We start from the raw sequence: 12,503 nt of genomic DNA, 5'->3' as shown, positions 1-12,503 counted from the left end.
ATGTGAAGCAAAATTAGTGAAAATTAATGAAAAGTAAAAGATGAGAAAACGCTCTTCCCATCTTAAGATGACAAATAACTAATTTTAACAATGATATATTATAAAATTACATAATGTCTACTGATAGAAAATTCATAAATTCAAACCCAAATTATACAATTATTATTAGGGAGAGATCAATTAGTTTAAGGCAACTCTTGGCTAATATATGATTGTACATATATAATTTTAGTTATCAACTACAAAGAAAATAGAAAATTTAAGGCTTTGTATGGAAGTTTGGAGGGGAAGGTAATGAAAGGGATTCAAAGGGGAGGGAGGAGAAAGAAGGGAAGAAAATTGAAGGGTATTTTCTTCTCTTGTTTGGAAGTTAAAAAAATGGTAAGGGAGAAAAATGGAAGGTTAATGAGATATTTTAACCATTTTTTAAGTTAATATAAATATTATATTTTACAAATTAAATTTAAAATTTCTAACAAATTATTTATGTACTTTTCACAATACTAAAAATATCATATTTTCGATGAAATTTTTACATTGCAAACGACGAAAATTTCGTCACAAAATTATTTTTTCATCGGAATATTTTTTGTCGAAAAGTGACGGAATTTTTTCTCTTATGAAAATTTTTACAAAAATAAATTTTCTATCGAAATTTTCGACGAAATTTATTTTCTGTCAAAAGTTTTGACGAAAATGATTTCCTCCATCAAATATTTTAAACGAAAAAAGAATTCCGTCAAAAATTTTGACGGAATATTTTTCGTTCAAAATTTCGATGGGAATGTGTTCTCACAAAAATTTTGACGAAAATTGTTTTGAGGGGAATGTTTCATTCGAAACTTTTGACGAAATTTAGATTCTCTAAAGAATTTTGACCGAATATTTTTTTCGCCAAAATTTTTTATCGACATATTCTGTCAAAAAATTTTATGAAAATTTTTGACAGAAATGTGTACCGTTGAAAATTTTGATGGAAATATTATTTATCAAAAAGTTTGACGAAAATATTTAGTCGAAAATTTTCGATGGAAATGTGATTCGCTAAAAATTTTGATTAAATTTTTTTTTTGTCAAAAGTTTAACGAAAATGTTTCCGTCAAAAACTTTCGCCGAAATTTGAATTCTGTATAGAATTTTGATAAAAAAAAATTTCATCAAAAAATTTCGATGTACGTCAAATTTTTTGATGAATGTGTTTTTTTTGAAATATTTTGACAAAATTTAAATTCCATAAAAAAATTTGAAAAAAAAATTTTCCATCAATTTTTTTAAAAAAATATTTTTTGTCACAAATTTTGATGAAAATATTTTTCGTCAAAAATTTTTGATTGAAATAATTTACGTAAAAAAATTTGACGTTATTGTTTTTTTCTTTTTTTTTTCAATTAATGGGTGTGGGTTAAGTTTTGAGTCAATGAGTCATTATTAAAACAAGTCAGGTATAAAATTTACCCAAATATAAGTGAATCAATATTTAAACCCAGTTTAAAAAAATAGGTATTTATGGGTCAGGTCAAGGTCGGATCAAAGACAGGACAAATGAACCAATATTTTTGCACACTCCTAACGGCCGAGCCAAATTTTTATTTACGGATTAAGACACGTTTTGATATTATATAATATTTTTAATTATATAGAGTATATTATATTTAGTATTAATAATTTAACAAAAAAATAAAATTAAACTTAAAATACCCATCAATTTTGCAAAGAAACATAATATTATCTCAAACGTTTATATTAAACTTAATAAAACTATAATCATAATCTAACAAATTTAATAGTTGAAACTCAAAATGCAACGCAACGTAACTTTTTTTTGAGTCTTTGCAACGTGTATTGGAGTGTCAAAAAATGTCAGAATATCGATGAGTAACACAACACTTCAAGATTTTTGAAATGTCAGTGCTTCATAGATTTTAAATTCTTAAATCATAAATGAGTAAGGAACTAATATTTACTTTAAAATTGATTAAAAATATTCAAATTTTTATATAAAAATAATAGAGTGAAGATAAAAACAAAATAAAAAATAACAATAAATGCTTTTACTTTAATTCGATAACCTAACTGAATCAACTCAACCTTGGTCAAATTAGTTTACGTGAAGGCTTCGAAACACACTAACAAAGGAGTATAGACGCTCCTCATTACATTGACACCTCAACCAAAAAGAAATGTAAAGATAACTCTGATTTTAATCGATCATGCTAAATTCAACTATAATTTGACCCATCTGTAATGAATTCTCTTCCCTCTTTCCCTAGCGGACAATATACAAAATTCTAGGGTATGCAAAAGATTGGGTTCTCTAACCTTTTTGAACGTGAATACATCAAATAATAAAGAATGATCAAGAAGGAAAATTGGAAGCGGAACGGACTAATCTGCAGGAAAGTTACAGGCAATATTAGTCAGGTGTCTGATTCTGAACCAGAAGACCATTTAGCAAAGGGCGCTCCACATCTGCATTCCTTGTCGTCAATCTTTTATTCTGATGCCACATTCTGTAATGAGAAAATCATGAACACAACTTACTTAAACCAATCTATCGGAGTAAGTTTGTTAACCCTGGCAGATGCATAACCAATTTACAATGCAAAGGCATCACTGTTGCACAAATTTAACTGCAGAAAAATAACAAAAAATAAATGAAAATTCATAGAAGTTTTACATCTCATTCATCCTTAATGGAACTAGAATCGGACAAGCCATGTATAAGCTGCTCATAATCTCACAGGAAGCTGAAAAATAACTTTGCAAACAGCATCAAACTATATATATATAAAAACAACATAAAAAATTCCACTTTGATTGGACAGGTCACTTGCATACTTTACCATTTATGAACAAGCATAAATAAAAAGTACCGCTTGATTAGAAGTTTTCACTCGAATGAATAATCAATTATTTTAAGAGACAATTTGACAAAAATGTCAACAAATGCATAATGACACCTTTCTGTTCAGTAAAGTTGTGCATACATTGCCATAATGGCATCTTTCTGAAAAGATCATTGAGTTAAAAGAGAATAATTGTCAGCAAGGATGAAATGTAACCATACAGTTTCTAGTAATACATGGATAACCTTCCTATCAAGCTCGAGAGCACTATTCAAAACAATAATCAATTAAGTTTCTAAATTATGGTACTCAGACAAGTTGCATTCAAGTGCAAGCCTGGACAGATAAATAGCAATTACATCGTTGACACTAAATATCAGATTAAAATTTGCAAAGAGCCACCAAAATAGAACCCATAATTTTGTTATCGTGACAATCCACTACAAAGAAAAACTCAAACAGCTATCAGAATCTAAACAAATATGCTTGACAAAATATTTAAATTTAAAATTTGAAAAACTGAATAGGATGTAGAATGAGTAAAGCATCAGAGACCTTACACTAGTTGACTGGAGCTCTAATGGATTATTCACATTTTCTGTGTCCTGCTCAATTACAAAGTATAATAAGGGGAAAAAAAAATCTGTAGATTCAACTCCAACACACGAAAAAATTCCACAGATACTAAGAAAGAATACCTCAATCAACAAATCTTTTCTGGTTATCAAACCAAGCACACGAGATGGACGAGGAACAACAAATAAATGCCTCAAACCAAGTTGGCGGAAAAGATTGTATACCTGGGCCATCAGCAAGACATCATAATTATCTGACAAGAAAAATGGAGAATAGAAATGAAAAAGATTTCATATAGAGGATTTTAAACCACAGACCTTTGTCAAGGACATATCTTCTGGCACAATATATGGTGAGGGATTCAAAAATGGGGCAAGATCTATGTACATTTCCAAGTCATCAGAACTTAGATGTATATCATCAATACGTATTCCTTTACTAGAAACAGGCTTTGCAAATTCACCAGAATCATGCCTTGAAGTTAAGAAAAGTCATCAGAAATTGAGAATACAGATGAAAAAGGCCAAACTAAACAAATCTCATGAAGCCTTACCTTATTGACCTGCCCCCACCTCTGGGATCAGAGGATAAAGGACTATGCTGGAAATCAACTTTTGACTGCAGAATCACCAATAAATGACTGCACAGAAGAAAAGGATATATAAGCTGGAGTTTTCAAGTGATTCAAGCTTTAACTTCGAGTTACAACCAAAAAGATATCAGAATAGACAAAAGTTTATTATGTTCATTGCTCACCTCCGAAGCACTAATCCAATAACAAGTGGTTCTCCACTTCTTGTGTGATCAATCACCTGTGCATAGTAAATTTTAGAATACAACTTATAAAATGCAAGGGATAATTATCATAAAAGAGAGTACAAGACCTATACATACTGGAAAACCATTGTGTTTGTTGCTCTGCAGAATGGAAACTACATCTGAAATCTTAACAACACGAGGGAAAGAGACCACCTTCAATAGACAGATTTACACATACAATCAGCTGCGAAAGGGATTACAGTATGTGAAACATAATTTAACCAGTGAGCCTCATTTTTCATACACGTTATCTGTTATAAGCAGCACTTAATTAAGTAATTTTTTTTAACTTAAATGTTTTATATGTATTAAAAAAAAAACCGTGTGCTTTCTCTTTGGCCCCCAGGTATAATGGTCAAGCTCACCCCATGATATTTAGGTTGTATCCACTACCATAATTTATTGCCTATATATATTCAACCAGATTTTTATTTTTGAATCCCCCCTTTCTCCTCTCCTTCTCTCCATATTCATTTTCCTTTTTATACACCGTACCTGGAGAAAGAAAATATTTCAATCTGCCTTGAAATATAAGACAACCTTTTTTTTCTCTAAGCTGGTTATATTAGAAAGAATCTGGGATGGCCAGTAGTTTAATTAGGCTTCCTTTAAACTTGGGTAGCCCAAACATATATTCTATTGTTCCAAACAACTAACGACATCTTAAAAGCAATTTCTTAAAAGAATTTCAAAATTGCTTTCACCCTACCACTCAATCTTATAGATAATAACTAGCAGCAAAACACAATTTACTTAGATAATAACTGATAATGTATAAGAATTTCTTAAACAATCTTAAAATTAAATTCACCCTTTCACTCCGACAGGCCTCCATTGCTGTTATATTACGCATTTCATATTTAGGCCTTGATTCCAGTAACGGAATACCCCTCAATCGAGCCTGCTCTTCATAAATACCCTCATTAAAAGCATCACCAACAGCCTGTAAGGGAAAAACTTAGCACATTTTGAAGTGACTTTTCTTTGTAAAGGGGAATTTCAATAATCATACCTTCGATATAAGAAGAACCAGCATAATCAGAGGTAAAAATTTTAAGTTATTTGTGATTTCAACCATAATGACACACAGAGACACTGTCATCCGCATTGAACCTCCAAGAAAAGATGCAGCTCCCAGCAAAGCATACCTGAAGATAAGAAAAGTATCACATGTACATTTCAAGGAAAATATAAAAAATCATTCTGGATACTAGATGCTCAAATAGAAAAAGTTATATTCCAATCCCACAAAAAAATATAAATCAGTAGCAGAAGTTCTAAATGAGGGTATCATACATGTGCAGCATCTATTAAAACAAACAGTTGAAAGGAGGAAATCCTTCATAATAGTAACAGTTGCTGAATTTCACATTTCAGCTGTCATTTCAAATTGTCTGGACTCTGGAGGACAATCCCAAGGATATCAGCAGCAAACAAAGGTGAAACCCACCAACAGAGTTGCCAACCAAGGATATCAGAAGTTCTGAATACTTAAAACAAGTTCAAAAATTGTGCCACGGATGCTAAGGCAGGCTTAACTCAATCGTCAATGAAGAACAAAAAAACGCAACACGCAGAGTGTTGAAGGAGCCACACCAGGTGAAAAGACAATAAAAGAAAAATGTAATGAGCCCTCCCCAAAATAACCAAAGAAAAAAAATGCAAGAGGAGTGGACTGGAGCCCAACAAAAAACAAGATTCCTGAAAGTAATTTTAACTGAGAACTGAACTTTCCACTGCTTCAAATTTACCCTTTGCACTTTATCCAAGGTTTCAGTATAAAAGATGGACATCACAAACAAGATGGAGAGGAAGGAGGGGGGACCATGCCTTACCCCGAAAACAGGATAAAAGATTGATCAATTGATAAAATGAACTCATATAAATAGTAGGAAGGAAAAGTGTTTCTTGTTAATCATTATTTTAAAGAAAAACAACTGGCAACAGACTCACGTTCCCTCTTCAATGTTGAGCTTTCTGTAATATTTTACAACAAACATGCCAACAAGACGTCCATATGTTGATCCTATCATTATACCAGGAACAAATTGACCAGCTGGCACAGCAGTACCAAATGTCACCACTGCTAAAGCATAAAACATAACCTGCCAGATAATAGAGATAATCATCACCATAGAAACATGTAAAGCATCAAAAGTACCAAGTTCCAACTCTATCCAATATAGGAACATGAAGATACATCAACTGGAGTTCCAGTAGTAACTTTGATGAACAGGCCTCGATGAAAAAATAATGGATTATTTGTTGCATCCTAATCATAAGAAAGTAGATTTTTCATGCCCTTTTGACACAACCTTACCTCCATTCTAAATATCTTTAATTACATTCTGTTACTGGTTTCTATCATGTGACTCCTTGCTGTATTCTCATTAAAATTTTACATACAAGCCAAACATGCAGATACTAGCATATGCCGAAGTCCAAATTTCCATTATAATCATAACATAGAAAACATCACAACATACTGTCTGATGTATGCAAAGTCCAAAGCAGAAAGCAAGAATGCAATACCAAAAAGGTTAATAAACTTTGGGAACTGTACTCATGTATCGTTTTTGCACTGAACAAATTCCTTATGGCATCATCCTGAAACAATAGAAAACTAACTTAATGTAATGTAACAAGAGAAACAAACTAAGATTTCCAGTTCATTCAAGACCTGTGTATTGAAGAAAATAGTTGCAAGATCATTGTATTCGTTATCTTTGCTGCAAAAGAACTGCAAAGGACAGAAAATTACAATAAAATCTCCAAAAGAAATTAAAACCAAAGTGCAATCTCAAAAAGAAAGGAGTTAAATTCAAAAGAACATCTACATTGAGAACAGAAGGGAAGAGGGGCAAAATCTTTTAAAACAAGCATTCAATGACCTCTCTTCAGTGTTTTGCCCATTTTTTTTATGGGAATCTAGTCTGGCATGCAGATAGGAAAACCCCATTGAGTATTGAGTCTTTTTATGCTGTAGTTTTGAGCTTATTCAAGCTCACTGTTTGCTTCAACATTTCACGACATTTTGTAATTTTCTTTTTTCCCTCTAATAAAATTTGATCTTTTATTGAAAGAAGACTACATGAGATATTTCACAATTCACAATAAGAAACAAAAGAAAAATGCTTCAATATTGAATTCATCCCTCATTCACTCCCAGTTTGCACAGTCATTAAGTAGCATAAAAAATATGAAGATTAGGATAAAGATAATTGAAAATCAGTACAAACAGATCAAACAAAAAATAGTTATGAAGAAAATAAGGCACATTAAAGAAACAAAATAAAACCAATGGTCTTATGGTCTTACATTTACATAATTCCCATACATTCCTGGAGGCCGTGGACATTCAATACCAGATGCAGGATCAGATTCAGGGCATGGAGTACATTTTCTTAGAAGCGGCAAACCAAATGAAATGACTGATGTTAGAACGGAGACAAGGCATGCTTCAACAATCTGCAGTTCAGAGGAAGGGTGGAACAAGCAAAAAGTAAACAGACATGAGAGAGAAGAAAATATACCAGAGACAAAATAAACAATAACATTAAAAGACAAACCCTAGTGCATAAGGCTCCCCGACTTTGCGAGGTTAAGGGTCGAGGTCAATTATACACAGTCTCACCCTTGCATTTTTGTAAAGGGACTATTTCCAAGATTTGAACATGTGACCAAAAGGAGCAACCTTACTCCTGCTCTAAGGTTCGCCCTCATAAGAATAAACAATAACATTATCGACAATAATCACTTTCTTCACTTCACTTCAGTTCTTTCTCTTGTTACTTCTTTCTTAATATCTAGTTATCTACCCTTTTGATTTTTCTTTATTTTACAAAAGCAGAGGCAGATAACAATCAGATCAAAATCAACAGCATACCTTGACTCGGCTTCCTTTCTTGTGAAGATGATTTCGACGCCAAGTTGTAATATAAAGTGTAAGCTGGTTAAATAAAGCTCCTATAATTTTTTTACACTGAATTAACAAATGAACCAAGGCAAACTAAAATCCATGACACAATTTAAGTGCAAAACAAGGGCAAATATTCCTACCTAGTAGACCTCCAATAACCCCAATAATAGCCATTGGCAATAGCTCTGCAAAGGAATAATCCTCTTGACCACTAAAAATACAATCAGTCAAGAAGGAGAAAGGAAGAAAACAAAACCTTAATAATCAACTGACAGAGAAAAGGGTGATAGCTCAGATCTTAACTCTGATATATCCCATATTATGAATCCGCCTGACCCAAAATGTCCACATTTTCCACTCTTACACCACCCCATTGCAGTTCGCACTACAACAGCTACAATAGCAGAAGTGAAGAAGACACGCCACATCAGTTGACTCCTCCACCTTCAACAGCACAGGAAACGAATTGTAAGTACAACAGTGATAAATAAATATAACTAAAACAGACACACTAACTTTACTGCACAAGCTTCTAAGCAAACAGAATCAGTCGATGAAGAACTAAAAATCCTTACCAAGATGTAACCTCTTCCAATGCAAACAATACACCACCAACCGGAGCTCTAAATGCAGCAGCAACTCCAGCTGCACAGCCACAGGTTACCTTTTCAAGGCATCAACAAAATTAAAAATGAGCTTTTTCTTCATCCATGTTAAGGGAAGGAGGGGAATCATGGAATACAATATAAAAATTACATTCTCGGCTCTACTCATGTAAAATTTGTTAAGTTAAAACTAGTAGATTAAAAGGCACAAAGTTGTTTACAAGATCACGGCGATCCCTATCACTTTTGAATACTTGAAACCACCTTGAATTTAGATGATACTTTGTGGATCCACCCTGCTCAAGACATGACATCAAAGATTATTTTAGTTTCTTGCCTACATACATACACATACAATAAAATTTTTATATATTGAAGTCCTTTGGGATGATAATTTTTGTTGCCACCTCATCAGAAAATGGTTATCTATAAATATACAAATGCAAACAACACAACTCAATACCTCACCTGTGTAATATATGCACATATTAAGCTGGATGATGAACCTAGCCATGGGAAAAGTGCATTGAATATTTAAATGTTTCTCAAATTAATGATACATATCTATGAAGAATCAAACTTCTACCTGCATGGGTTCAGGGTCAAATCGGGCTGGCCTAATAATTAATTTTGGGCTGGAATTGGGCCAGCAAGGTCACTAGTCACTACTATTGGACTGAAATCAGGCTGATGATCCAATTACTAATTTCAGGCTAAATTTTGGACAGCCTGGTGTATTTTTATCATTTTAGGAGAGAAAGTATTGAGATATATAAAACCATTAATGTAGCCTCACCCAACAGCTTGAGCTTTTGGATTGAATTGGTTCTTTACATAGTATCAAAGCTTCGGTGTACCGGGTTCAATCCTCACCGCCCCCCACTTTCTTTCTAGTGGAATTTCTTTCTTCGCACAGGTAGGTGAGCTTGTGTATTGTCCACTCTTCAAGCCCAGTGGGCTCTCGAGTGAGGGGGCGTGTTGAGATATATAAAACCATTAATGTAGCCTCACCCAACAGCTTAAGCTTTTAGGTTGAATTGGTTCTTTACAGAAAGGAATAGCCAAGGCTATGGTCATGCACTGAGGACTTTTTAGGTAATCTAGGCAGATGCTAAGTACAAACTGTAGTTCATCAAAATGGTCGGTTAAAATATAATAGACACTTAAGGTGGTATCAATATCACTTGGTAGTCTCATTCAGTTATTTAAGGTAAATAAAGTTTTGAAAAGAGATATATGTAAGGTCTCATGCATCTACTATCTGAATACACTACTTTTAACTTACTTTATACTATAGATACTAGCATATACTGAGTAATAAGTACTTACTTGTCCAAGCAAAGAAGCAATACAAGCACCAGTATGGACAAGAGGACCTTCTTTACCCAAAGCAAGGCCTCCTCCCACTGAACCAATGCTTCCAAATATCTGTAGCACATAAGAAGAATCTTGCAATTAACAGACAGACACATTTCTATAAATCAACCCCCCCCCCCCCCCCCCTTCTCTCCTCCTCTCTTCTCTCAAAAAAAAAAAAAATGCAATCCATCATACCTTTCCAATCAAAGTTCTGAAAAGAAGGATGCCATGAATATCAACTCCTGAGCATAAATGAGAATCAGCACTCTCAGTATACATGGAACTTTTGGATAAGCAGGATCAATATTCAACACAAACCAAGAAACATGGCAGAGTTTATCTAACCATTTAAGTAACCCTTGATTTCAGGAATACCAGATCCAGCAGCTGCTGGTGCAAATTGTGTGACAATATAGACAGAAGAATACACCAACACCAAGTTGATCAGGACATATACAACAAAGCCAGCAACATATGATTTCTGAATTATATTAAATGTCACTGAGAACTTCCAGCCAGCAAAATTTTCAACGGAAATATTGATGAAAACAGCAGCAAGACCAGTACCTGCAAGCAATCAAAGAGAAAAATATGCATTAAAAAAAAGTGAAGTTGGAAAATTGCTATGAGGATAGTATTAAAGACGTGTGAGGTGTGAATCGAACTGAAGGTGTGTTTGATAAAATTGGAAACTTCAACCCCAAAAATTTACTAAATTCTTAGTCATTAAAATTTATTCTTAAATGTGTGTTAAAGTAAACAGTTGCCATTGAATAAAATAACAGTAGTGTAATAAAGGAAAATAGTCTCAATAAATAATTTAAATAAGGAAAGAATTGCCGCTGAAAGCATTCTACGTAAGGACATTTTAATCCGTTTTCACTCATTTATGCTACTTCTCCTTCTGGTTGCCCGCATATAAAAAAGCGCTACCTAATGGAAGAAAATTCAGATATTGAAATATAAGATGTAAAGCCTAGAAGGAACCAGCAGATTTAACATCAAGTGGAGTATCCTACACATTTAAACGCATCTCTTTGCACGCGTAACTATAATCAGCAAATTAATTCGGATATCTATGCAAAACAAACACAAGATTTGCTATTCTCAATAACTAACTAAAGCATCGCGTTTAAAATTGAATGTCCGCAAGAGGGAAACTAAAAAGTGCGTTAGCATTAAAATAGCACTTCCAAAGCTGAGATAAAAATTCAAGAACGTACAAATGCCAATGAGCAAGGCAAAGAACCATTTCACCACCAGCAAATAACTCACATACACCTTCCCTCTTTGCGCCTACAAATCTCAAAGCACAGCCCAATATCAATTCATTATTGAGGAAGAACAATTGCAGAAGAAAACAATTAAATTAAAAAGAGAGAGAGAGAGAGAGAGAGAGAGACAGAAGAAAATCAATGAAATAAAACCTGCTCTTCGCGATAAGCAAAATTCTCAATGACTTCGTAGTCAAGGCTCTCAGCACCGCTTCCATCGTTCTTCTTCAATAGCCCACCGGCGTCGTCGAGGAACTGTGATTCTTCTGAATTGGGAATCCGCGACCAAACGAGTCTCGCCGTTTCGATTCCGTTCTGGAGATGATTCGCCAGCATCGTCGATCGATCAGAACCTAAACTCAAAACCCGCGTGTCGTTTTGTTCTGGTAGATGATTCAATCGCGCATAGGTTACGGATCAGCTATCGCTTCAGAATTCCGCAGCAATTGAGCTGGTGAGAATCCAGCACAGTGTCGTAAACCACTCTCTTTCTTTTCTTCTTTACTGTTGTTCCGTCGTTTTCCCTTTCAATGGTGCGTTGCGTTGTTGACTGGGAAGAACCGCAGGTATCAAATTTCCTTTTAGTTAGAGGCTAGCAAACAAAGACCAAATGAGGCTGCAAAAAGGCAAAGAGCAATTTTCCAATACGTGATGGAGTTTCCATCTTGTGGCTGTAAACAAAAACTGCTACAATCAACGGATGGATATTATTCCTTGTTGACGTGGCATATTCAGATATTAGTATCCTGTAAGGTGCCGGTGTACTGGATCATAAACGTATCGAGTTCTGTGTAAGTAATTCAAGTCCACTTCCTATTGACAGGTTTTCTTATTAATCAATAGTTATTAATTAATTTAGTTAGACGTGCGTCACGCATCGTGTTCGTTGTTATAAGATTTTGATTTGGATTTGACGCCACCTTTTTTTGTTTCGGTGGACATTATACGTGGTTCATAAGCAACAACTGTTTTCTTTCTCAAGAGACACGGAATTATCATCGCAGAAAAGCAAAATCAAGAAACACAATTTTGTATGCAATTAAATTAAAATCTTTTTGTTTGTGTTATTTTTATTTACTCATGTTTTTCCGGGTGTGTTAGCATG

General features: G+C 33.8%; 1 protein-coding gene across 4 annotated transcripts; it reads right to left on the bottom strand.

The window, feature by feature from the left end:
* Positions 1 to 2,053: 2,053 nt before the first annotated feature.
* Positions 2,054 to 11,973, bottom strand: LOC133299019 (chloride channel protein CLC-d). Of its 4 annotated transcripts, none has more exons than XM_061498406.1 (23): positions 11,552 to 11,973; positions 11,348 to 11,420; positions 10,470 to 10,691; positions 10,320 to 10,366; positions 10,095 to 10,193; positions 8,987 to 9,061; positions 8,736 to 8,824; positions 8,464 to 8,604; positions 8,301 to 8,371; positions 8,128 to 8,207; positions 7,560 to 7,709; positions 6,922 to 6,981; positions 6,774 to 6,848; positions 6,195 to 6,346; positions 5,254 to 5,389; positions 5,053 to 5,184; positions 4,317 to 4,394; positions 4,179 to 4,234; positions 3,976 to 4,062; positions 3,740 to 3,896; positions 3,545 to 3,646; positions 3,402 to 3,451; positions 2,054 to 2,510 (listed from the first exon to the last, which is right to left on the bottom strand). In XM_061498406.1, exons 1-23 carry the CDS (start codon positions 11,732 to 11,734, stop codon positions 2,414 to 2,416), a joined length of 2,412 nt encoding a protein of 803 aa, XP_061354390.1. In that variant the 5' UTR covers positions 11,735 to 11,973; the 3' UTR covers positions 2,054 to 2,413. The 4 variants fall into 4 exon arrangements, with proteins under 4 accessions (XP_061354390.1, XP_061354392.1, XP_061354393.1 ...); XM_061498408.1 differs by having other exon boundaries at positions 3,407 to 3,451; XM_061498409.1 differs by lacking the exon at positions 2,054 to 2,510 and adding an exon at positions 2,531 to 2,630.
* Positions 11,974 to 12,503: the final 530 nt, after the last annotated feature.

The sequence above is a fragment of the Gastrolobium bilobum genome, unplaced genomic scaffold (assembly GCF_033153095.1).
Source record: "Gastrolobium bilobum isolate Gb01-03AN ecotype WA unplaced genomic scaffold, APGP_CSIRO_Gbil_v1 utg500, whole genome shotgun sequence".
NCBI classification, from domain to species: Eukaryota; Viridiplantae; Streptophyta; class Magnoliopsida; order Fabales; family Fabaceae; genus Gastrolobium; species Gastrolobium bilobum.
Note: the sequence above shows the minus strand (reverse complement) of the source record. Positions and strands in the feature narration are given on the sequence as shown.

Bases quoted from the DNA above. Each gene is read 5' to 3' on its own strand.
- LOC133299019 (XM_061498406.1), bottom strand. From the start codon at position 11,734: ATGCTGGCGAATCATCTCCAGAACGGAATCGAAACGGCGAGACTCGTT. The intron at 4,063-4,178 runs GTGAGCAATGAA...TCTTCTGTGCAG, and splicing joins ATTGGATTAGTGCTTCGGAG to TCATTTATTGGTGATTCTGC. The intron at 2,511-3,401 runs GTCTCTGATGCT...TTCTCATTACAG, and splicing joins CTCCAGTCAACTAGTGTAAG to AATGTGGCATCAGAATAAAA.